Raw genomic sequence first — 24,297 nt, 5'->3', positions numbered from 1 at the left:
AAAAACCTTACGAAGAGGCAATATTCCAGTCAAATGACATAGTTTCTGTCCATAATCCATTCATAGCATGGAAATGAGTGCACAAAGGAAATATCAAATTAATCTAATGAGGCTATGCATCCACCACAGATCCAAAACATTGACCCGGCTGTCAACAGTCATTTCCGTCTTTAATAGAATGGTGCAAAGGAAATACATAGGTCTGTATGTTGCAAGGAAGAGAATGTAACAAAATGCAATTTTGTAGAAATACTTTATTTCTATTAATAACTTAATTTAAGTAACACCAAACATACAATATGTTATGAACATACAGTACCATACAGAATGTAACATTTTAATACAAAAAAATACAACAAAACAATAGACTAGGTCTGATAAACATTTAAAAAGTTATTTTGGAGAGAAAAATACGAAACATTATACCAATTATAATTGTTATCTGCAGATATAAGACTTAAAAGAACATCATGATTTCATCTGATAGCGAAAGACATCATGTCCAGTTCCACATTCAGTGTCTATGATACACCAGGGCTACTTCCCCTGTTCCTTGAAACCCACTGTCTTACATTTGACCAAAAAATCCTTATTTGGTTAATTAGCTGAATCAGGGGTAGTAAAAGTTGGGGTTGGAGTGAAATCATACTGGGAGGTAGCTTTCTCAGAACAAGATTGGACATTCCACATGTAAACAAAAACAGCCATGTTAATATCTAATAAGCCCTGAATCACGACCAGTGGAATTGGATGCAGACTGTGAAAAAGGGAACACATAGTGCAATACATACGTGTCTGAATAGGTCTTTAAGATCATCAAACCTCTGCATCAGACGCACCTGTATTTCATCAAGGGAGGCATGTCCAAGCCTATAGCAAACCGTGTCGTATGAGTCAACTTTCCACAGGCTTTTCTTCTCGCTTTCCAGCTCCTTTCCCTTCCTTTGCTTAGTTTTTCTACTCCTTAAAGCTCACACTTCTGTGGAAATAAATATTATATGTCAGGTTAAAAGTGTCAAATACAGCGGACTGTGAAAACATAATTAATAGGGGTGGGGCAATAAATCGATTCACATTTGAATTCAGTCTTCTAGCGATTCAGATCGATTCGCATTTTTTAATATATATATATATATATATATATACACTTTTTTCCTGTTTTTAATTCAAACTACAACATTCCAGGATACCGTTGTACTTAAAAAAATTAGTACGACAAAAACACTCAACTGCCTATCACAGTCAAAAAATGTGTACGACAAAAACACTCAACTGCCTATCACAGTCAAATAGAAACAAGTAACACTAAACAGCAAACTGGAATCAAACGTAAGCATATATTGAATCAAAATGTCATTAAATCTTTATTTATTTATAACATTTTTATCGAATCGTGACCCCAGGAATCAAAAGGTCCCTAAAGATTCCCACCCCTAATAATTAATATTACAGGTAATCTGTGAGGACAAAACAAGTGAAACGAGAATGTGTAATTGTGTGTGACCTACTTCTCTGGAGACCTGTCTGAGCGCTCTGGCGTTCGGAGGATAGACCTTTCCGGAGAAGTGGGCCGGGTGCCGAGAGAGGTGCTGAGCGGGGAGGAGTTCTGCAGGGAGGAGAGCGACAGCCCCTGCCTGCGCAGCTCCTGCACGGCCCGCTCGCTGAGGACGGAACAGACAAACGGCCCGTTAAGACAACGAGACGGCTCAACTCGGCCGGTGTCGATGATGTTTCGAGGGTTTTTTTCCCCCGGTTATCAGGCGGGCCGTGAACCGCGGCGAGAGCTTACCGCTCGAAGCGCTCTGTGATCAGTTGCCTCTTCAACACGTCCATTTCTGTCTGCAGTTGAGAGACTTTCCCTCTGAGCTGAGAAACCTCTGTGGCATTTCCTACACTGCACAGACACACACACACACACACACACACACATGAGCGTCAAACAGACATTGCAATGATAAGAGGGATGTAATGGCCTAATGTGTTGGGCCCGAGTGCTCTCTGTGCTCGTACAGTTTGCCGTCTGCCAGGGCCAGTCTGTCCCGGAGAATCTTCAGCTCGGATTCCCTCTCGCTGGCACTCAGGTGGGTCTGGAACTCCTTCTGTCGATTGGAGGACAGGAGCGTCTCCAGGTTACGGACGGTCAGTCGCTCGTTTGCCAGCTGATTCTTCAGTATGTCCATCTCCGATCGCACGTCCTCCAGCTCGCCAGTGACCTGAGAGAACATGACGCACAACCATCAAGCATCACAGTCAGACTAATATATATTAGTTCATACATAACAAACCCTAAAACTTGAATGCTTTAGGGTTTGGGTCATTACCACAGAAAGTGTCACTAGGCTACAAAATATGCTTTTCAAATATACAGTATATATATACACGGTATATATTTTAGTTTTTAATTTGGTCAAAAAAGCGTGTGTTTAAGACTGAGCGTGACAGAGAGAAGACGGGCTCACCCTCTCCATCTCCATGCTCCTAGAGTTGAGCTGGCGCGTGGTGAGCTCCCTGCTGGAGTCCAGCTTGACGCACAGCTCCCTGACCGAGGCCACGTCGGACAGCACGGCGGCCCGCTCCTCGCGCGCCGCCCGCAGCTCCTCCTCCAGCCGGGACATCTCCCGGCCCAGGGATGACACCTGGGACTCGTACGCCTGCAGAGCGCTCATGTGCTGCGGGGGAGTGAGGGTGGGGGGAGTGAGGGGGGGAGGTGGAGGGAGTGAGGTGGGGCGAGTGAGGGGGGTGAGGCTCACATCCATCATTCGGCCCTTCTAACTACCTTCTAACGGTCAACATCAACGTTTTCAACAGTTTGACATTTGTAACTTCAGGGGAAATTAAGCTCCCGGCCCACCTCTTGGATCTCTCTCTCCTGGTGGCTGACTTTCTCCCGGAGGTGCCGGCGCTCGGTGTCCGAGGACAGCAGCTCCAGATGGATGGAGTTGTTGAGGCCCTGGACCTGCTCCAGCTTTTTCCCCCGCTCCTCGACCTCATAGTGGGCCGCTCGGAACTGCTCCAGCATGTCCCGGTTCTCCTGCTCCTGAGCGGGGACACGGGACAAGTTAGGAACCCGGAGAACCGACGTGTAACCTCCAGGCAGTTGTATATTACCTTCAAAGCCATCAAGCTTTCTATCCGGGCCACCTCTGATATGTAGGAGTGAACCCTCATCTTCAGCTCATCTTTCTCGTGCAGGACCTCCTCCATCTCCCCATGGACGGCCTGCAGGAGAGAGAGAGGGTGAGACGGTTCTAGAAGTCAAGAAGTGTCAGTCCAACTTCCGGGGGTCAGATGGCCGAGCGGTTAGGGAATTGGGCAATTACTCAGAAGGTTGCTAGTTCGATTCCCGGCCGTGCGAAATGACGTTGTGTCCTTGGGCAAGGCACTTCACCCTACTTGCCTCAGGGGGAATGTCCCTGTACTTACTGTAAGTCGCTCTGGATAAGAGCGTCTGCTAAATGACTAAATGTAAATGTATTTCCATGTCAACGCCAACCAACAGAGACCGTTTCATTCTGGCAAGAGAAATCAAACAACTGATCGATTTGGTTCCCAATGAACCCGCTTTCTACGCAACACGATACGATACGGAGAAGAAAAAAACCAAACACGTTGAACACGGTCAGATTTGCAGTTTTCAAAAAAGCGTGTAAGTACAATGAAAGTATTTCTGTACTGTATCCCTGGTATGACCTCTAGATCTCTCTAGACCGTTAGAATACTGTACCTGGTTCTCCCTGGTCATGGTGGCCAGGTCGTCCTGGAGCCTCCGGTTCTCTCTCAGGGTGACCTCTCGGTCTCGGCCGGTCACCGCCAGCTCTTCATGGGCGGCGTCCAGCTGTCGTCTCAGACTGCCTATCTCTCTTTCGCGGCTGCTTAGCGCCCCCTTCAGCTGACTACGCGAACAACACACATCATAACACGGCAGGAAGTTGCCACATGTTGAGATGGCTGTTTGGCCTAACAATTTTTTTTTTGAAACTATTCTCACCCAAGATAAAAAAAACTCGACTTACTCCAGAGAGCTCTCCATGTCTGTAACAGTCCTTCTCACATCTTCAAGGGTTTTGTCCTACAAGGGAACAGGAAGTGTTTCTTTATCGTATAATGAGGAACTTGAGGTCCCATTGCCCAAGGTGGCGGCCGCCCTACCTTCCTGGACAGCTCCTCCTGCAGCACCACCATATTCTCCGTCTTCTGGTCCACCGCCTCTTGCAGCGCGTCCTTCTCCCTGTCCAGAGCCGACACCGTCTTCTGCAGCGTGCGGGCCTCGCCGTGCTGCGTGGAGCCCCTCAGGTCCATCTCCCCTGGGACACATCCGGAACGTTCCGGGGTCAAGATGAAGACCAGCAGCACGTCTGACGGCTGGGTTGCCCCTCAGGCGCCCTATTAACTTCCTCCCCTCCCTCCTCCTCCCCTCCCTCCTCCTCCTCCTCACCTATTTTCTCTTCCAGTTTCTCAATCTGGTGGTGAGCGGCTTGGAGCTCGTTGGTCTTGACGAGCAGCCGGTGCTGCGCGTCGAACAACGACTGCTCCATCTGCTCCTGGAGCAACCTGCCGAAGAGACCAGAAAGGGACTACTTTTTTAAAAAAACGTCTCAAACCGCCTCACAACCCCCCCCCCCCCCCCGTGTTTTGTTTCGCGCAGGCTCGTGCGGACGGCACACCGACCGCAGTGCGTTGGACTCGGCTCGCTGCTGGGCGTTTTCCTCCGCGGCCTGGGCCAGGGCGGAGCACCGGGCCGTCAGTTCGTCCTCCGCGGCCAGGCGGCCCTCCTTCAGCAGCGTCACCTGAGACTGCAGGTCCGACCGCTCCCTCTGCAGCTGGGGCCAAAACTCCATTTCAATACACACGCAACGAGTCATATCTGACAAGCCTTTATTCACGCGAGGGATATTTCCTTTTGTATGTTCGCCACCTTACTAATATGAAATATCAACATTAAAAAAAAAATATATATGATAGAAACATAAGGACATTGACAGTGTGGACCTACAGTCTTGATGGCATTCTCCAGATTTGGAATCCTTTTCTGCTCCTCGACTTCTCCGATTGCGAGAGCAGCAGTTTGCGCCTCCTGGAAAATGCAGATAGAACCTTCTAGAAAAAGCGTCGGCGTGGGCCTGACGCACAGGTCTCATGTCATGATACACCAGAGAAGTGACAGTGAGGCGCGTGGGACCTTGAGCTGTTCCCCGAACGCATCCCGTTCAGAGGTCAGCCGTTGTCGTTCGACGTCGGCCTGCTCCTCCAACCTCGTGACCTCAGCCGACAGCTGTCCTTCAAGCTGGCGAGCCCGAATCAGATCCTCACTGACCTGTAAAGAGACACGCTGAGTGTGGTTTCTTTGCCGTCGCGACTGCGTGGCTGTTTTAACGAAATAAAAAAGGCGGATTTTTCCCGCCTCACCTGTTTGCACTGTGCACTGAGCTGGTCTCGTTCCACAGTGAGGGTCTTCACGTTGATCCTGATGTCCTCCATGTGTCTCTCGAAGCCCAGTAGGACGGCCCGCAGCTCATCCCTCTCCTTCGCTGTCCGAGACAACTCAGACTCCAGACTGCCGCCCTAAATGCACCGAAGAAATGTATTACCCGGGGCGCCCCGGACTAGCCTGCGCACCACCTCACGGTAGCCTGGGTTTGAATCCGGCCCAGGCTCCTCACCGCATGCCACCCCACTCCCCCCCCCCATCACAAAACAATTAAGGCAGAAATGCCAAAAGATATCTTTACAAATCATTGTTATCATTATTATTCTACACCTAGCCCAAGCATAACACTGATTTAAATACAACAATGTATGATGTAGCGGGGCTCAGTATTATGGACTATTTATGTGAGACGTGGCGGTGCGAGTTCTCACTTTGCTGTTCCAGCCTCGCCTGACCCTGGGGCTGGCGTCTCTGCCGGGGCTGGGGGTGGTCCCTGGTCCCAGGCTCCCGAGGTAGCGCTCCGCCGCCTGCTTGTAGTGGTCCCTCTCCTCCTCCAGGCTCCTCACGAACACGTCGAGGCGCGACGGCGAGCGCTCCCTGCCGCACACGCCGTGCTTGGTCCGCATCCTCTCCAGCTCCAGCACCAGCTCTTTCTCTGAGGGCCAAGAAGCTGCCGTCAGGAGGGCTTGAAAACCTGCCCTCGTCGTCGTCATGGCGACGAGAGGCTCGGCCGCCTGGGTCCATCAGGATGCCCTGATTTCTTAAGTAAAACGATTCCTTAAAGAATCCTTTTGTGTCATCATTTCCCCCCCTCTTTTCTCAGGGGGAAAGGGAGACGCCCTCTGCTTCTCACCAGCTGCTAGCGCGGCGTCGAGTTTCTCCTGGAGCCTCGTGGTCTCCTCCTTCAGGAAGTGGATCAGTCCCTCCATCTTGGCGTTTTGATCCCTGAGCTCAGTCATCTGGTCCCTCAGACGACCTTTCTCAAAGTCGCCCTCGGAGTGGTTCTGAGGTGCACGTTCAGAGGCAGAAGGCGTACCGTAAGGTTAAATGCTCCAAATCACTAGTTCAACGTCAACTACGTTATGGCATATTCAGAATAAAGGAAGAATACAGTTTAAATCTACCTGCATGTAATTTGCCCATTGTTATCTAGAAAATAGGGTTGATAGGTAGAACTTTACCAATAATATGGATAACAGGTGTTTTTTAAATCTAATGTTTCTGGGTAGAATGACACGAGTAAATCATCGTTCAACATCACCATGAAGGTAATGATGAAAACATTGCTATTGTTCTGAGGTGGATGGCTACTTAAAATATCTCCATTTGTCCACTCATTTCAGTGTGTTTGGTAAGACAATAATATACTGCTAATATGTTTTCAGGGATGGAAATGAATCAACTTAAAAGGAGAAACTTTGGGGATTCTTTGGAACATTAACGTGGCGCACACTAAACTCTAAAAGACACTGAAGTAAAGACTAAAGTATTTAGAAAAAAGTATTTACACGTTAAAGAGTCATTGTTAGGTATGGTATTCCTCCCAGCAACTTGTGCAGCCTTACCCTTCTCATTTTGGCGTTTGCCTCCTCCAAATCCATTATCATTTCATGTTGCCTTTGGATCTCTTTCTGACAAGATAAAACAAGGAAAACCATAAGACTCTTTCAAAAACAAAATGGCTTACACTGATTTAGAACTTCTCTCCCTGCCTCCCTTGCCTGACCTCGCCCCCCCCCCCCCACACACACACACTTTATACCTTGGTCTCTTGAAGTTCCTGGTCAGCGGTCGCCAGGACCATCTCCTTGTCCCTCTCCAGCTGCTTGGCCAGCTGGTCGATTTCCGTGAGCTCCTGACACAGCTCCTGGTTCTTGGCGCTGAGGTCGGCCACCTCGCCGGAGGCGTCCTGCCTCCTCTGCTGCAGAGCCTGCACCTTCTGCTCCAGCGTCCTGTTGGTCTCCTGCAGGTACTCGATCTGGGGAGGAGCGAACACCCCGGAGTGCGTCCTTGAAAAGCGGGCCTAAAACTGAGGTCGACCAATGAAAAGGACGACGTGAAAGGGCTGTTATCGCTTGTGGGGGGGGAGGGGAGGGGGGGCTACCTGGAGGTTTAGGTGGGCTATTAGTTTCTCGTTGCTGATGGTCTGAGCCTCTAGCGAGATGACGTTGTGAGGGCGCCCTCCGTCCAGTGCGCGAGTCAACCGCTCGATCTCACGATCCCTCTCTTCAACCTGTCGAGAGCCGCGTCCCAAGTCAGATCCACCGTTGAGGGAGAATAATCCAATTCATTTGTTATGATTGGGAGTTTCCCCCTTGTCTTCCTCCTTGAGGGTTCAGGGTGGTTGAGGGGCAGTTCTATGGGCGTATGTGAAGCCCTCTGTGTGGCATTGCTTGTAAAAAGAGCTACACAAATGCAATTGAATTTGATGATTTGTTTCCTCATAAATCGGTCTGCTTACTTGTGAGTTTAGGTGCTTGATGCCTCCCTGAGCTCTTTCAAGGTCTAGTTTCAGTTTGACGATGTCCTGCTGCAGTTCTGTGATCCTGGTGAGAACACTTATCATGAACCCGAAATCCACTACAAACACTAACTGCCTGTTCAAAAAGGTGGTTGGACCAATTTACACAAGACCTCACCTGTCATCAGCAACCAGCAAGAGATCAGCAATATACGGGTCATCGGGCTGCGGCACAGGCTGAGTGGGTCCTGACGCTGGAGGAACGAGTTCGTCTATTTGCATCCTCTGACGTCGGAAAGGGATGCTGTGCTTTTTCCCACCTGTTAGATCACCGTAAGCATGATAAATTGAGCAACGCGTGGATATAATATAGATCAGATTAGATGCACTGAGCTATGCTCCTACCTGGGGTTTGCACCACGGCTTGCATGTTTTTCTCCTGCAGCTGTTGGATGCGCTGTTTCATGACTTTGCTCTCCTTCTCCATGGCCCGCACTTTGTGCACATACTGGTTATTTAGGAACTTCAGATCAGACGTCTCATGATCCAGCTTCCTGATAAACGCTTTCAGTTCTGAAAACGTAAATAAAACTGTTAGAGGCCTTGGGCAAGTTTGTAATACTGTCAAATTCTGATATATTGGTAATGCTTTTATTCTTGTGTAATACCTCGGCTAACCAAGTCCTTTTCTTCTCTGAGTTTGAGTAAGCCACTGTGTAGCTCATTGTTTTCTCTGACAATTCGAGCATTCTCCGTCTTGTATGGCTCCAGAAGGGCATCAAGATTGCGGCTCTCTTTCTCAGTTTTTCCTGCATTCATCTTAGTGTTGCGCAGGCTTTCGGTTGTGTGGACCAAATCACTGTGATAATAATATATGGCAACAACAGAGAAGCTTGGGTGAAAACGGCAAACGTTATACCCAGTTGAAACAAACAGTTAGCAAGCACTAACTTTGTTAAGATAACGCAAACTAGCTTGTTAACGTTACTTTACCTGAACAGTTTTTCAACCAGTGGCAAGGTCTCGATCCCCAAAGGCTGTCTGTATCCTAACTGGTCCAACCGTTTCCTAAGGTTTAAAAACTTCCTTTCCGCGTTGGTACTCATGGTGAAATCTTCAATAAACTGGACAGCACCGCAGCCAGTTAGCTAGAGCTAGCTAGATTAGCAATGTCAGATAGTTAGCTCTAGCTACAGTACCTGCTAGCAATAAACAAACCAGACAATTAGCTATTGGTCCCGCCACAGCCAGTGTCTGTTGTTCTGGTATAAGTAAATGGTCAGCAATGCTAGTTAGCAATGAGGCAGTTGCAAAGATAGATTATTCCCGATAAATGCTGTCAATCTTCTCGTCTGAACTTCATAGACTCTTGATCCATCCATAGCGTAGCTGTCGACACTAGCGCAACTTTGCCAAGCCCCAATGACGGGACGATAGGGCGGTAAAGCAGTTCAAAAAGAGCGGCGAGGGGCGTAGCACTTCGCTCTAGTCTAGTGCGTGTCCATGGAAACTGTGCTGAGATTCCCCAGAGCCATTGACAAGAGTCATCCAACACGCATCCAATTTAAAGGGGCATACACCGCCACCTAGTGTGCAGGAGTGGGTAGCCAGTTGCGGCCTACCTATATTAAATCCTACATTAACTCTTACATTAAAATCCTACATTAAAATCCTACTTTAGCACTTTGAGCTGCAATTCTTGTATGAAAAGTGCTATATAAATAAATTCTTACTTACTTACTTACTTACTTACTTTAAATTAACTTTCAAGCTTGCTCTGCACAATGCACTACTAGGCTATAGAAACTCCGCTTGCTTAACCAACTACACAACAGTTCAGGGATCCAAGTTTGATATCAGCTTTGGCAGGGACATCACTAGCTAATGCGAGCGCGCACATTTTTTTCGCATTCATTTGAGCACAAATACTGTTTTTTTTAGCTTCATGTCTTAATATTGTTTTTGTTTTTTTATCCAAATAAGATGATCGGTAGGCCTATCATTTAGAAACTATCTTTAGTTTTGTAATGTTTTCTTAGCCTGCCTCAATTCTCACTTGTGTGCTGAGTCTGACCCCTATAGGGCCGGTCCTTCCTATAGGCGACATAGGCATGAAGAGGGGGCGGCATTTTCCGAAGTGCAACCATTAATTAACCCTCCCGCTCTACCAGCAAAGGGCGCCAACCGCGTCACGTCATATGTCCGTGTTGTGGTTGGGGGGGGGCAGCACCCCCGGGGGGGGGAGGGGGGTGATAAATCTTGCCTAGGGTGCCAAATGTGCTAGGACCATACTGACCTGGGGGGTATTCCAGAAAGCAGGTTATGTGACATACCCAGGTAAGTTAACTCCCCAGCTGACACCCAGCTTAGCAACATTCCCAGTAGGTTGCTGCAACATTGTGAATAGCAGTGGCTATTTGGCAAGCTCAGAAGAGCGCACTGACATGGAATTCTGCATGAAGGTTTGTGTTTTCCGTTAAACACATTTACAAGCATTGATCGGGATACTGTGTTATTTTTTTCCGGGATTATCAATCTAAATGGATGCACTGAGTAATAAAGTAAATTGTTAAAACTCAAACTTTTGATTTTACTGGGGCACGGCAGATTTATACTGGGGCACGTGCCCCTGTAAAAATGGTCTAACGACGCCCCTGCCACCACCCATTACCTCTCCAAAGCCACCAACACCATCACCTCAACCAACAAGTGTTTTCTATCTGACATGCTTGACTTTAGGACTAAGTTTTCCCCAACCCACAGCTTGAGTTTCTTCCCTTGAATTCTGTTTAATTGTTGTTGCGCCATATTAGCTGCCTGCCGAGTAGGGGCATCCAGGTGTCTCACACCTAACCTCCTGGTCACGTACAATACCTGTGATGAGCTGTCTGTGTGTAAGGCAACCACCACCAGAGGGCAGTATTTCACACTGGTTTCGGATACCTTTTACAACAGAAGCTCTTCCACTCATTCATCCTTTAAGCCAGTGGTCTTGATCCCTGGTCCTCACAGGGTCCACTGTCCTGCTCCAACACACCATGATCTAATTAATGGTAGTTATCAGACAGGACTACTATTCATTTGAATCAGGTGTGTTGGAGCAGGGAAACATCTAAAACACACAGGACAGTGGGCCCTGAGGACCAAGGTTGAAGACCACTCCTTTTAGCCATATTCCCTTCTACCATGAGTGTGTTCACACCCTACATTTATATGAAACAGTTGAGACTATTTCTTATCTCATTAATAGCCCACCTGAGTCAATAAAGCCTGTCTATGTTAAGATTACTATGCTAACCACCCCTGAAAAGGAAAAGTCCATTTTTATCTTGATGTCTGTTACTGGTTTCTGTTATGTATACCCATTGACAAATCTAAATTACTTAAGCAAACATTATCAACAGGTTTGCATGATTGGTGAGGTCAGGTGAGCATTGGTGGAAATCCCAGTGGGGATGGGGGGACACAACCCCCCTAAACCTAGTCAAAATACGATTTGTCCCTCCAAATACATGACAACGTAGGTCATGTGATACAGCACTACTTTTCATGTCCCCCCTCACAAAATTGCTTTTGAGAAAATGCCATGTAATTGTCCCCCCTAAAGTATATATTCACCCCTGCAGGTGAGCTTTTGTGTTTGTTCTTTGTGAATTCTTAGATGATTCACTAAAAGGTTTGAAAAGGGTTCACTTGGGTCCATGCATGTGTATAATGCGTAGAAGAATTCTGAGGGAAAGAAAATTCCACCACAGTGTGTCACAGCCCATAACAATAGACAACCTTTGGCCTTCAAGTCAAACAAAGTGTGTTTGCTCATAGTAAGTAATGCAAATGCCTGCATTTCGAAACATTTACAGTCTACTAACATTTACTCACAGCCTTGCTTCCTAGTTGAAATTGGGTTATGATTTCACCTGGAAACTGAACTGCAAGTCACAGGGGAGTTGCCACCTGTCCAAGCTTGGTACCAGCCAAGCTTGGACAGGTACCAAGGACACAGGGGGATAGGAGGGCGGATTCTAACTCCATCTGTTTATAAATCTTGAGTCAAACTGAATGCGCCGATCCTCAAGAGATTGGCTACTGGGAGGCACGACGGCCAAAACAAATAATGCCATCGTTCCAGTCGCAGAGGACAAAGAGGATCTCGACGCTATCGTCCTTTTTCCTTTAGTCTTCTTCCGCCCTCCGAACCCCATCTCGTCCTCCTTGCGTTGTCTTTCACGTGGAGTGCATCTCTGCCAGGGAATCCTGCCAGGTACTCATCTTTCCATGTCAGACACAGTCACGCGAGCCAGATCGGAGGGAGACGGTTGGATGGAGTGAAAAGTGGCCCGGTACACAGAATGTCAGGGAGAGGTTGTCTGCCCAACCGTATTGTCTACCCTTTCATCAGGGTAGGGCCTAGCCCCTCAGTAATAGCTGAGATACACACATACACACGGTGAAATGCTATCTTAGTGAACCGAATCAAAACCAGATGGACTTGCGGGGGGAGTTAGAGAGACAACAAACAGAGCAGAGAAGATCGAGAGGATGGTTTGGATGAACGGACAAAGTCATTAAGTTCGAGTCTGTTCCATCACCAAATGTCAACAGGAGAAGTCGAATACCTGGAAACAGACGGGAACAGTTGGATCATGACTAGATTTGGTGTTCTGGGTATGGGTGCGGGTGCACAAAGTGGAAGTTGGATACAGGGGGTGATTTCCTTGTAGCCCGGACCTTGGTAACAGGACCCTACTGTCGGCCTGCAGGATAGTTGGCTCCACGCCTGTCAGTTGTCACCTCTTCACAGGCCCTCAGGAAACTGGGTCACTACCATAACACCTTGGGTGGCCCCTCTCTCTCTAGTTCTGTCTCACATTCTCTCTCTCTCTCTCTCTCTCTCTCTCTCTCTCTCTCTCTCTCTCTCTCTCTCTCTCTCTCTCTCTCTCTGTCTCTCTTTCTCTCTAATCCATATGTTTTAATCTATAGTATATTTGCATCTACAATGCCTTGTCTTGTATTATACAAAAAGACACAGTAAGACAGGGAGACACACACAGCAAGAACCACACACACACACACACACACACACACACACATACCCAGGGCCTGCGATGAGATGAAAGGCGAGTAGAGTGAGAAATCTCTGAGCGGTTCCCTCGTGAACGGATGAACTACAGCACAGACTCAGTTGTCAGGACCGCAGGCAGGTGTTTTCTGTTTTGCCATTAAGATCGTGTTTACATTTGACTGTAATGGAATCACACCTGTCATCACACTATGCACTCTGGGAAGCCGGGTAGTGAGTGAGCTCTTTCATGATGTTTCAAACGCTCACCGTTGGAACAGATGTTTTCGTACAAGGTCAAATTTACTAGAACAATAAGGGAGTGGGATACTTGCTCTCGAGATTTGATTGCCTCCGCGGCATTTCTGTTACCCTATATGCTCAAGTCATGTGAATCTGGTCTCATTTGACGTCAATGCCTCATGTGATGGAAAGGATTCCCCCATTGTCCAACGGGCCAATAATTTCAATGTCCAAAAAGAACAACTAAGGCAATAGTGTTAAGTTACTCCTAAACTGAAATGTATACTAAAGACTTCTACTTTTAGGGTTACTGCCCTCATATCTTCAGGATATGATATATAAATCCTTTTGTGATAGTGGGTTAATTTTCACCATGATACTCTGCCAACAACCCAGTTGGGATGAGACTGGGTTGCTGCCAAATAAAGTTCTGTGGATGCCACGTACACAACCAGGTGTCAAAGTTGCCACGTTTACTGTACTGCCCTAAAACCACATCCGGGACCAAATTATGTTAAGATGTGAGCTCTGAGCAAACACTGGAACACAAAAGACCATAAGGAAACAGACTCATACACTAGCTGATTGCATATCTGACATAATATATAACAATTTCTCATGTATGCAAATATGTTTCGGATGCGCTGAAAGGGAATTATCGTCAAGCCGATTCGTAATTGCACTGGAATCCTATCATTGTAAGATACTGTATATTTGTCCATTTCATATCCATGTGAAATATCAGTCCTGTTGGTGGCGCTGTCAAATATAAAATAATACATCGTATTCTTGCCTCGTCTTTAAAGATTCCTCTGCTTCTTCTACTCGCCTTCTTTCGATTGGCTGTTCAACGGTCACATCCTGATACGTCAGAAGTTAGAGTTTGCGGATGCTGCTGTCCTGAACCGGTTGAGAGGGAATATAGCCTATATCATAAGCACCCAGCAGCTTTTCAAATTATTTAGAAAATAATCAAACATTCCTTAAAAATGGCTCAAAGTATGGAACCGTCCTCAAATTCCGGTGCGAACGGAGATTTTCAAAAGCGGGGAAAGGTTGCTTTGGTTACGGGTATCACTGGGCAGGTAAGCGCATCTGTATCACTTTAGAATGCATGAACAGATACTTTCTTTGATTAATACCTCTACCGAAAAGAAAAACGTTGTATATAATCCAGGAGTGTAACTAGCTTGTTACTTATCTTATATTTTGTCGGTGACTGCTGGTACGAGCCATTAAATACAGTGAATATGTGAATACATTCAACAGTATAACCAGTCTGGCAGGTCAGGTGGAATGACAGCAAATTAAGACTTCCAAAGCTTGGCTAAAAAGCATAAATCAACACGTGTATCAGGTGGTTTTCTTAGGAGCCAGTTCTCTGTACTTCAATAGGTTTTATACGACATGCCTACAGCATCAGGAAGTAGGAAAGCTCTGGCATTGGACTAAAATGAACGTTCACATTGAGTACAATGCTGCACGAATTAGGCCTAAATTAATCATATTGTTTTGACAAAAAAATTAAAACAGTGCTGGCAAGGCATACATGTAGTTGGAGACCAGGTTAAGGTGTGCAGAGTGCTGTTTTACCAGTTATGATATAAATCCCTTGGTGATAGTGGGTTCATTTTCACCATGATACCGTGATACCAATGCTACCATGATACCATGATACCATGAATATGTGAATACATTCAACAGTATAACCAGTCTGGCAGGTCAGGTGGAATGACAGCGACTTAAGACTTCCAAAGCTTGGCTAAAAAGCATAAATCAAGACAGGTGAAATCACAAACCTTTTCTTAGGAGCCAGTTCTCTGTACTTTAATAGGTTTTATACGACATGCGTAGAGCATCAGGAAGTAGGAAAGCACTGGCATTGGACTAAAATGAACATTCACATTGAGTACAATGCTGCATGAAGTGAATTAATCCGATTGATTTGACAAAAAAATTAAAACAGTAATGGCAAGGCATATATATCGTTGGAGACCAGGTTAAGGTGTGCAGAGAAGGCTATTTTACCGGTTAGGACAAGTTGCCATGTAAATGGCAATGACACTAGGTATTGGCATGACGGCTTACTTGCTCCACACCTCTAAAGGAAAGATCTTCCCATTGTCATCAGACAATGAAGCGTCTCCAATTACAGCGTCGCTCATCGGAGTGTGCCACGTTAACGTGACTCCACAACTGGTCGGTGCAGTGTGGGAGCGGCTCTGTCGTAGGCGCATTGAACGGAATGGCGCCCCCTGTCGAATATCCCGTGCGGCGCCGCCACGGCTAAACGTCAGGGGCGGCCTTGATCGGCCCAGTGGCGACCGTTCCAGATGTGCTATCTTCTAGAACCCACGACACAGCGCCTGAGAGGTGCCATCGAGTGCAATATCCGCTTCACGGACGATTTCGGGCGAGAGGGACGAAGTCGTCTGCCCCGAACTCGTCTGCCCCGAACTCGCCTGGCTCGACCCCCCCCCCCCCCCCCCCCCCCCCCTCGGGAAAGCCGTTCCCAGTCGCATTCCTCTGCCCGGCACTCTCCCAAGACTCTCCTCTCCTCTCTCTCCTCCCTCTCTCCTCTGACAGAAGACAAAGAACAACAGTGTTATTTCATTTTTATTCCACCCGTCCAGGTGATATATATCAGGCCCCCGAAGGAGCTTTTGAATTCTGTGCCGGTGGTGACTTCCCAATGCGAGGAGGCAGGCATCTGGTTATACCATCTCAAACACGGGGGTGGCGCTCTCTGACACTAGAGGGGCCACAAGGTCGCAGTGATGCCATAAATCGCGCGGGCTAACTACTGTTCATAAATTGTGGAGCCAATGCACGACTCTGGAGACGTCAGGTACTGGAGGTCTGGGGGGAGGGGGTCAATGAGTGATCACGGTCCCTGAGTTAGGAGAGACCACCTCTGAGGCAAAGTGGGGGGTGTGTGTGTGGGGGGGGGGTCCACTTGATTACTAGCAGGGGCGGAATGGAGGCTGAAAGGGCAGGTTTGTTCCTGCTCCGGTCCACGGTGACACGGGACGTTTACTTTTGAACTCACGCTGGCCGACGCGTATGACTACGAAAGCAAACCCGTGTTTTCGGGACACCGCCCGCAAATCGTTTTTTTGATGTACATCGTAAGACCCCCCTCCCCCCTCCCTCCCAAGTCCTTTGTCGGGGTTTGATACAGTGGTCCAAGCACCCCCCCTCCAACCCCCAGCCTGGCCCAGCCTGCCCCCCCCCCCCCCCCCCCACCCAGACTCTTGGCTGCTTCCTCCGCCAGACTCTGTGCAGACCTCTGTAGACGCCTCGTTCGCGACAGACCGTCCGAGCGCCAGGAATAACAATCGTAAAGCTAAGAATCCGTGCATGTCGCTTACGACTCCTCCTCTGTCGCTCATAAGAGCTCACGATGGCTCCTCCAAGGCCGATTCCACCCCAGGAGGAGATCTGGACGCCACACCTGATTGAATTAGACGGGGAAAATAAAATGAACCTCGTGTTTTGGCCTCGATCCAGGGGGGCTTCAGCCTTTCTCTGTGCCGTGCTAAGCTAAGCTAACCAAGTACTTTGTCTGAGAATCATTATCCTGCTCCCATGAACCTGTCCGGTTCATGGGCCAAAAGCAGAGTTATAAATATGAAAGTGTTCCAACAGTCGTTGAGGATGTCTCTCAAGACTGTTTGCGTTGTAGGGCCCACTCGCTCACTCCCCCCTGCGACCGATCAGAAAGGGCCGCACTTCCTGTGTGGACAGGAAGTCCAGTCGGAGCCCCTGATTGAAGAAGCACATTGATGTGAGGGAGTTCTGCGCTCGCTCGCTCGCTCGCTTGCTAGAAGTGACGCGTTGCGGTTGGTAAAAAAAAAAAAAAGGGGGGAGGGGAGGGGGGGGTGATCAGGACCATGCACATGATACGTGTGGGTGTGTGTGTGCAATGTATGTTCCTATTTGTGGTTGAGGGAATGCTGTGGCCTGTGATTGGGGCTTCATTAAGATGTATCAGAACTAATTGCAGTTCAGTGGTATGTGTGGCAGCTTTGCTCTGTGGTCGAAAGAAAGCACATAACTGCGATTCATTTATCCTCTCTTACAAATAAACATCTCTCGCAGCGCACACACACACACACACAGAATCTTCCTTTCAGTTTTACAGAATGACTCAGTCCGTTTTTGTATAGATTCTCTCAGAACACTCCACATTTTCAAAACAAAGCTAAATTGGTTTACTAAACAATCTAGCTCTAGTACTAGCTCATTGATTTTATATCTCCCCAGCAGGGGGTGCCAGACTAGCTGTTTAAAGTGTCTTCCACATTACAGTAGGATAGTTCTACCTTTACTGTGCTATTTTATATCTCTCTCTCTCTCTGTCTCTGTCGAAGCGTGGCAGTGTTTGTGTTGTGACAACAGACGCGGTCGGTCTAGACAGCATTGCATCCTCCCCTCATTGTTGTAAGCAAAGCCTTGCTCTTGAACTTCAACAGAGGATAAGCCTAAGCTGAGGACAATGTCAAAGCTCTCAACTTCATATTTGGCATCGCCAACATCACCTCTTCTACACACACACACACACACACACACACACACACACACACACACACTCACTACTGTACTATAATTGCCAGTTTTCATGACACAACCCGTGCTTTCATTAAATGAAACATAACGATGATGATGATGATGAGCATCATGATTATGATGATGATGATGGTTGTAATGATTGGAGCTAATGATGATAATAGGGCCTGTTGCTGATGAACTAGCAGTGCTAGCATTCCTCACACATGGTGCTATTTAGCTTTCCACAACGCTGTGGGCATCTCCCCTCTCCTGTAACTAACCGCGATTCTGCTGTACACTGCGTTTGTTGGACCCCCCCCTTCAGGACGTAGTCGGGTACACTGGGCCTGTAGAAACGACGTGATGTGCGGCAGGAGTCTGTTGTCTTAACATGAACGTTAAAGGCCCCTCTCAAACCTGCCCTTGACTTCCAGTTCACCTCTTTGACAAACAGGGGTGAGATTTTTGCGGCGCTGGGATTCGGGTTGACGAGGGAATGTTTCACGAAACGCGCGCGTTTCTGGGGCGCCGCTGGCGGGAGGGCTGAGGGGGTGGGGGGGTGCACCCCTCCCAGAGTACGGGGGTGTCTGGTGTGGAGGCGGGGTGTGTGCGTTCCCCCCCGCCCTGCCCCTCCCCCCCACCCAAAGTCCAAATCCCCATAACAGGAAACGATGAGGTGAGGCCAGGGTTTATGAGCTAACAGAGACTCAAAGGAGCCTCTTGTTTTCAAATGAAAATCATCTCTTCAGCAACCCCCCCCCCTCCTTCCCCCACTCCCCCCAACCCCCCCCCCCCCCCATCATATTGGTTTGGGCTGCGGGGGGCTCTTTTGACCCTGGCACGGGGGCAGGAAAACTTGACACGGCCTCAGCTTCGCACACACCCTTCCTGGGATTGGCAGAGGGGGTGCCGGGGACCGGGCCAGCTTGTCTGTGTTCAGTCAGGCTCAGGTCAGGCTTCAGTGCCACCCGGCCGCCAGAAACGCCCCCTCCGTCAACCTCCGACCAAACCCGGGTTGAACCACAAGCGGTCCATTAGACCGGTCACAGGACTGGGCCGACCTACTCGGCTCGAACCCCGTTGACCCGGGAAGGGGGATAAGCAGCCGAGATGTCAGATTGTGGGGGTGGACAGGGACGGACCTGGCAACCCGTGTGAGGTCAGAATGCTTCCGTGCTACCCCCTCCCCCCCCCCCCCCCTCCAGGCTCATCACAGCCTCACCCCGTTGGGCCGAGCCAGGCTTCTGGGGTGCCTAAAGGAGGGGCCAAGAGTTTTCCAGCCCCTAAGGCTCTGAAACGTGGCTGCCGTGCTTCTCTTCCACACGGCCCTTCTTGTGCCCCCCCTCCCGCCTCCCCCCTTTTCCTACACCCCCCCACCCTCGAGACCTGGAGAGGAAGTGTTGGGTTGGAGCCGGGACTGTGTGTGTGTGTGTGTGTGTGTGTGTACGACTGCCATGACTGGCTCAAAATATTCCAGAGGGTTTCTGAACATGTGGTTGGAAAGTCTGGGGGGGGGGGGGGGCTGAGTGAGGGGGTGGGGAGGGAAGGGGGGGTTGACGGGAAAGAAGAGGATAAAAAAGTAACACACGGGTGCAAGACATTATTGACAGAGCACACACACACGCGCACGCAACACTATAACCCATACACGCACTGCCGTAGGCGTGAACTCTCCACGCCTGTTCGCCAGGGGCCCGCGGGAGTTCCCCGCGGCTCCGCTGGAAAGCCCCTGTCGTGGGTCGTCATTCCCACGTTGCGCTGGCCCCACACGCTTCCTCCTGTGTAACGCTCTGCTGTGTGGCGCTCTTCTTTTCCAGGATGGTTCCTACCTGGCGGAGTTCCTGGTGGAGAAAGGCTACGAGGTGAGCGACACACTCGCCGTTGCTTCGCTACAACGCACGCACGCACACACACGCCACACGCACCTTCCCATACCCTAGATAAGCCGGCCTACGCCAGCGATGAGGTGACGAGCGATCGCGGACGTCACGCCTCACCCTCGGACTCGCCTCACTCCGACGATTTATTCACGAGGAAGTGGACGTTGTCAGTGGATACGGAGTTAGCTGAGGTCGGCTCGCCTGCGCCTAGGTGTTTGCCGAGACCGCAGGAAGGCTCCCGGTCCGGAACGTTCCAAGGCGCCAAGCATGTCGGGCTTGGGGAGCGATATGGCAGGCCGCCGGATCTCTCGCACCCTACGCCACACCGGTCGTACGCACGTACGCACGCATGCAGGGTTGGCTTGCGGTCGATGGGTTTCCCCTCACAGTAGCTGAATGATTCCATTCCCCTCGGATGGTTAGGAGACATGCGTGCCGGCCAGGAAGTGTCACCAGGCACAGGAAGTGGCCCTGCCCCAGGTTTTCCAGGCTGGGGACTCTAATGGGGGGCCAATGAAAGACGGGCGGACAGGCAGGCAGGAAATCCAGAGTGAATACAGGAAGCGAGATTGTAGTCCAGCGCTCTCCCAGTGAAAGGCTCTCGAAGATCAGGAAATGTTATCTCATCTAAACAGAGCTTCCTAACCTCCCCGCCGCCCCCCCCCCCCTTACCCACCCCCCAAATATCAACAGCATATCACACATACTCCACAGCTGAAAGCTGTGAGACAGATAATTTTCGGAAAATTGTTCACATTCACGTTCCCCTTTTGCCGCCACAAATGTCCGTGTGAGGGGAAAGTGCGGTGTCACTGTTGTTTTGTTTTTGTCCCCAGGTCCACGGAATCCTCCGCCGATCGAGTTCCTTCAACACCGGCCGTATCGAACACCTGTACGGGAATCCTCAGACCCACACCGAAGGCAGTACGTACGACACAGTACCTCGCCACGACCCTCGACCTAAATCGAGTCGCGTGGGAACACATTTTTCACCACAGCCTCCACGCACACATCCAGTTTCACACACTTTGCGACGTTTTGTACTGTGGGTTTTGTTGAAAGCCGCTAACCCATCTACCTCGCCACAGGTCAACAGGGTACACGAGGCCGTAAGTGTTTGCTTTATCAAAACTGGGGCCGCTTCTCTGGGGTCCGCGGGCCGTGGGCGGAATCCTCCCCAAGGCCCAATGAGTGGGACGTGGGGAGGATCACACTCTGCTTTTCTGCAATTTGTACCGTCGCTTTGGATGAAAGCATCTTCTAAATGAAGAAAATGTCGTCGTAAAATGGAAACTGATTTTTTTGTGGACATTCTTCTCCCATTTCTTGGTCTCTTTTATCATTTCTGGTTTCTGGACGTAAATATTGTCCATTTCTTTTGTCCTCAAAATATCATCCCCAAATTGAACGCGTGCATACACAACCCATCGGAGGATTTCAGAGACGGTTTACGTCTGAAACCAGAAATGGGAGTTTTGCTTTGTTGTCGTGTCGAGTTGGTGACAAGGTGAAGGGTTGTTTTTTCTCTTCTGAATAAATGGAACCCTGATCGAGAATATTGGTTCGATCCATCTATCCCAAGAACAGGGAACTTCATAATTATTCCACGGTTTCTCGTAACTTTTCTTTGGGGAAATTGAAGCAAATTGTAACTCTGTAGATCTCAGTTTTTGTCCATATCTTCTGGAATGCCAGGTTAGGGACAAAGGAACTGTCCATCTCTGGTACTTTTAAACAGGTGGTAGGCATGGAATACTTACTTTGGTGAATTAGATGAATTAGAATAGAATAGAGTATATCACTGTAACATAGAGAATCAAGGATTAGGGTTGGTATGTAGTCTGTTTGGAGTAATATCTTCTCGAGTGTGATTTTTCCCCAGTGTAGGTGCTGTGTGTTGCGTGTTAACGTTGTTCTTTTATACAACTGTCTTTGGTGTTTGTTTGCGTGTGTGTGTGTGTGTGTGTGTGTCTTGCGCGCTCTGCGTCTCTCCTCCTAGACATGAAGCTCCACTACGGAGACCTGACGGACAGCACGTGCCTGGTGAAGATCATCAACGAGGTCAAGCCCACTGAGGTCCTACAACCTGGGAGCTCAGAGCCACGTCAAGGTAAGGGGGAAAAAAAACTACAATTCCCACGACCCCTTTCAACTCTCCCTCTCGGAGCCTCTCCCTCGCTGCTGCGTGGCGTTTTAACAGTGAAGTCCGGGTTCCCGAGAAGCTGGAACATGGGAACCCGAGCTGGAGATATGGGACAGGATATTGGGGCTGATGGGGCCAGGAAGTAGCTGTTTCTTGGATGGGTCTGGGGGCCACAATGTCCCTTTTGTTGGAGAGCTCCACAGCGTCCCCGGAGATCGCTGTGGAACGCCTCCGTCTCTTGCCCTTGCAGACCGGAATCTGCCGGACACACTCAACGGATCCGCCCCCCCCCCCACCCGTGTGTGTGTGTGTGTGTGTGTGTGTGGCCCAAGGAACATGTGGGGAGGTTGAGTCATGGCCTACTTGACTGGAGAGGGGGAGAGGGGGGGGGAGACAAACACCAGCGATCGTTGTCTTACATGGGTCATTGTTGAAAATGACGTGTGTTGGATCAGTCATGGGGAATCTCAAATAGCCAAATAGGCTCTTTCTCGCTATTTTTTATACGCATGGAGTTATTTATTTATTTTTTTCACCAGTGTTTTTCCCCCCAGTGATGACCATACAAAAAGTGGCTGAATAGCTAATATATATATATATACACATTCACATACAAACACCGTCATGAATGACGAACCAGAATTGGTACTGTAGAGCCGCTCGATTCACCGGCAGTCTTTAAACACAGGAGAGGAAAAGAACAGCAACCCCTCCCTCCCTCCCTCCGTACTCGTCTCGTCTCCCTCCCTCCCTCCCTCCGTACTCGTCTCGTCTCCCTCCCTCCCTCCCTCCGTACTCGTCTCCCCTCCCTACTCTCACCTCCTCAACATCTGTTTGTGAGAGGCATCCTGGCCAGAGAGGGATGTTTCTCAGAGCTTACAGCCAGACTGCCCAGTGCGTGTGTGTTGGTGTGTGTGTGTGTTTTTGTACACACTTGTATGTGTTCTGAGTGTACAATTCTTGGCCTTCCTCTGAAGTGTGAGGTGTTTTTTTATTTTTTTATTTTTTACTAGAAGCTGGTTTGATGTGGGTGGGTGGGGGGGGGGGGGGGGGGTTGGGGGGGTGTGGTGGACTGACACTGGAAGGCTAGGGACGGCCAGCTGGTGCATCATGAGGCCAACCCCCTAAAACCCTCTCCAAATAAACGGGGGCCACGATTGAAAGCTCCGTTGAAGAGAGTTCCGTCAGGCGTCCACTTTCTTCCTCGGCCGTGGCGCCGGTTACCCCCCCTCCCCCCCCCCCCCCCCCACACCCCTACACGCACCTGGTTCAGTCGGACGGTAAACGGACGAACGCCTCGCGAAGTTACTTTCCGCGGGTCCTCGCCTCGGCCGTGTTTACCCGAGGGTGGAAACCCCGGGGACCTGGCTTGTGAGCGTGGGCCGGAGTTCTAACTCTAACCTTGGGAGAACGTCGGAAGGGGGAAACTCTTACGTGGGGGGAAAAAAAAACGGGTGAGAGGGGGAGATGGAGGAGAGAGAGAGAGAGAGAAAGAAAGAAAGAGCGTTCATTGTTCACCGTCCGTCGTCGACAGGCTTCCTTCTAAAATACCGTTTTGTCTCTGTGTGTGTGTGTGTGTGTGTGTGTGCGCGTGTGCGTTTTGAAGATCCGGCCTGTTGAAAGTCCTCCACAATGCCTCACCTCAACCACACTCGGGTTCTTCCGACCCGTCACACCGTTCATCCTCCACCCACTCCACCCTGCTCTGACGGGCGCTCTCCCTCCCTCCCTCTCCCTCTCTCTCTCTCTCTCCCCCCTCTCTCTCCCCCTCTCTCTCCCCCTCCTCTCTCTCTCTCTCTCTCTCTCTCCCTCCCCCTCTCCCAGGCTTTCCTCCTCTCCTCTGTAATCCCTTATCCCTTCCCACATCCGGTCTATCCGGGTGCTCCTACACCAGCGGTGGTTTAAAAACCCAGACTGCAACGCGCCCGCCTCCTTCCACCCCCCCCCCCCCTTCCCTCAGAGGCCCCTAGACTATTATAACAGTTAGCGGTTGTGTTGTGTAAACGCTGTATTTTGGCTTCGCAGTGTGTCGTGTTGTTTTTGTGCGCGAGCTTTCGAGAGGACCCAACACAGGCAGCTTTGTTGGCCGTGTCAGTTGGGGTTTTTTCGGATGCTCGTATCTCGGTTTCCCGCCCCTCAGGGGGTGTGGGTCCTTAGGTGGGCGGTTGTCTCAAAATGTGTCGTTTCCAGGGTCAGTCCAGACGGGGATATTGTCCGTTCCTACCGCTCTTGTCCATCCTTACCTCCCCTTCTCACAACCCTGTCTGGAAGCCATGTCCCCCTTATTGGGACATGGCTTCCGTCACACAGCAGTCGATGTCACTGCTTGTTGTCTCTCCAGCTCATACCCCCCCCCCCCACCAACCCCCACTGTTGTACATGGTTACCCAATAACCAGGCAGTTAGGACCATCGTGGTCAACATTATGGTGAGGAATCATCCGGTTTGGGGACAGGTACAGGTCGGTGGTCGAGCTTTTGCGGGTCAGGAGATCTCGGCCACCCCCCCCCCCCCCCCCCTCCCAATGTCCGT

At 49.6% G+C, this 24,297-nt stretch overlaps 2 protein-coding genes across 3 annotated transcripts in view; one reads left to right on the top strand and one right to left on the bottom strand.

Annotated features, from left to right (window-relative positions):
- Positions 1 to 20: 20 nt before the first annotated feature.
- Positions 21 to 9,382, bottom strand: cep135 (centrosomal protein 135). Of its 2 annotated transcripts, XM_067230650.1 has the most exons (25): positions 8,883 to 9,382; positions 8,558 to 8,748; positions 8,295 to 8,462; positions 8,068 to 8,209; positions 7,890 to 7,974; positions 7,533 to 7,661; positions 7,191 to 7,406; positions 6,994 to 7,059; positions 6,282 to 6,432; positions 5,860 to 6,083; positions 5,407 to 5,562; positions 5,180 to 5,314; positions 4,994 to 5,074; positions 4,669 to 4,820; positions 4,436 to 4,551; positions 4,150 to 4,304; positions 4,014 to 4,069; positions 3,725 to 3,893; positions 3,109 to 3,219; positions 2,852 to 3,037; positions 2,460 to 2,669; positions 2,011 to 2,213; positions 1,790 to 1,894; positions 1,509 to 1,661; positions 21 to 979 (listed from the first exon to the last, which is right to left on the bottom strand). In XM_067230650.1, exons 1-25 carry the CDS (start codon positions 8,993 to 8,995, stop codon positions 958 to 960), a joined length of 3,495 nt encoding a protein of 1,164 aa, XP_067086751.1. In that variant the 5' UTR covers positions 8,996 to 9,382; the 3' UTR covers positions 21 to 957. The 2 variants fall into 2 exon arrangements, with proteins under 2 accessions (XP_067086751.1, XP_067086752.1); XM_067230651.1 differs by lacking the exon at positions 21 to 979 and having other exon boundaries at positions 1,505 to 1,661.
- A 4,684-nt stretch (positions 9,383 to 14,066) lies between these two features.
- gmds (GDP-mannose 4,6-dehydratase) overlaps positions 14,067 to 24,297 on the top strand; it is an 18,104-nt gene continuing 7,873 nt past the window's right edge. Inside the window, 6 exon segments of the mRNA XM_067230189.1 lie at positions 14,067 to 14,276; positions 19,560 to 19,604; positions 20,459 to 20,546; positions 20,711 to 20,731; positions 21,622 to 21,701; positions 21,703 to 21,732. Coding sequence (XP_067086290.1) covers positions 14,181 to 14,276; positions 19,560 to 19,604; positions 20,459 to 20,546; positions 20,711 to 20,731; positions 21,622 to 21,701; positions 21,703 to 21,732 — 360 coding nt within the window. The 5' untranslated portion in view covers positions 14,067 to 14,180.

The sequence above is a fragment of the Osmerus mordax genome, chromosome 27 (genome assembly GCF_038355195.1).
Source record: "Osmerus mordax isolate fOsmMor3 chromosome 27, fOsmMor3.pri, whole genome shotgun sequence".
Lineage (NCBI taxonomy): Eukaryota > Metazoa > Chordata > Actinopteri > Osmeriformes > Osmeridae > Osmerus > Osmerus mordax.
This window is presented reverse-complemented; position numbering and strand designations above follow the sequence as displayed.

What these genes read in the sequence shown, in the direction of transcription:
- cep135 (XM_067230650.1), bottom strand. Translation starts at nt 8,995, where the DNA reads ATGAGTACCAACGCGGAAAGGAAGTTTTTAAACCTTAGGAAACGGTTG. An exon ending in GACATGGAGAGCTCTCTGGA is followed by an intron (nt 3,894 to 4,013) that starts GTAAGTCGAGTT and finishes TTGTTCGCGTAG; the next exon opens with TCAGCTGAAGGGGGCGCTAA. An exon ending in ATCACAGAGCGCTTCGAGCG is followed by an intron (nt 1,662 to 1,789) that starts GTAAGCTCTCGC and finishes TTCCGTCCTCAG; the next exon opens with CGAGCGGGCCGTGCAGGAGC.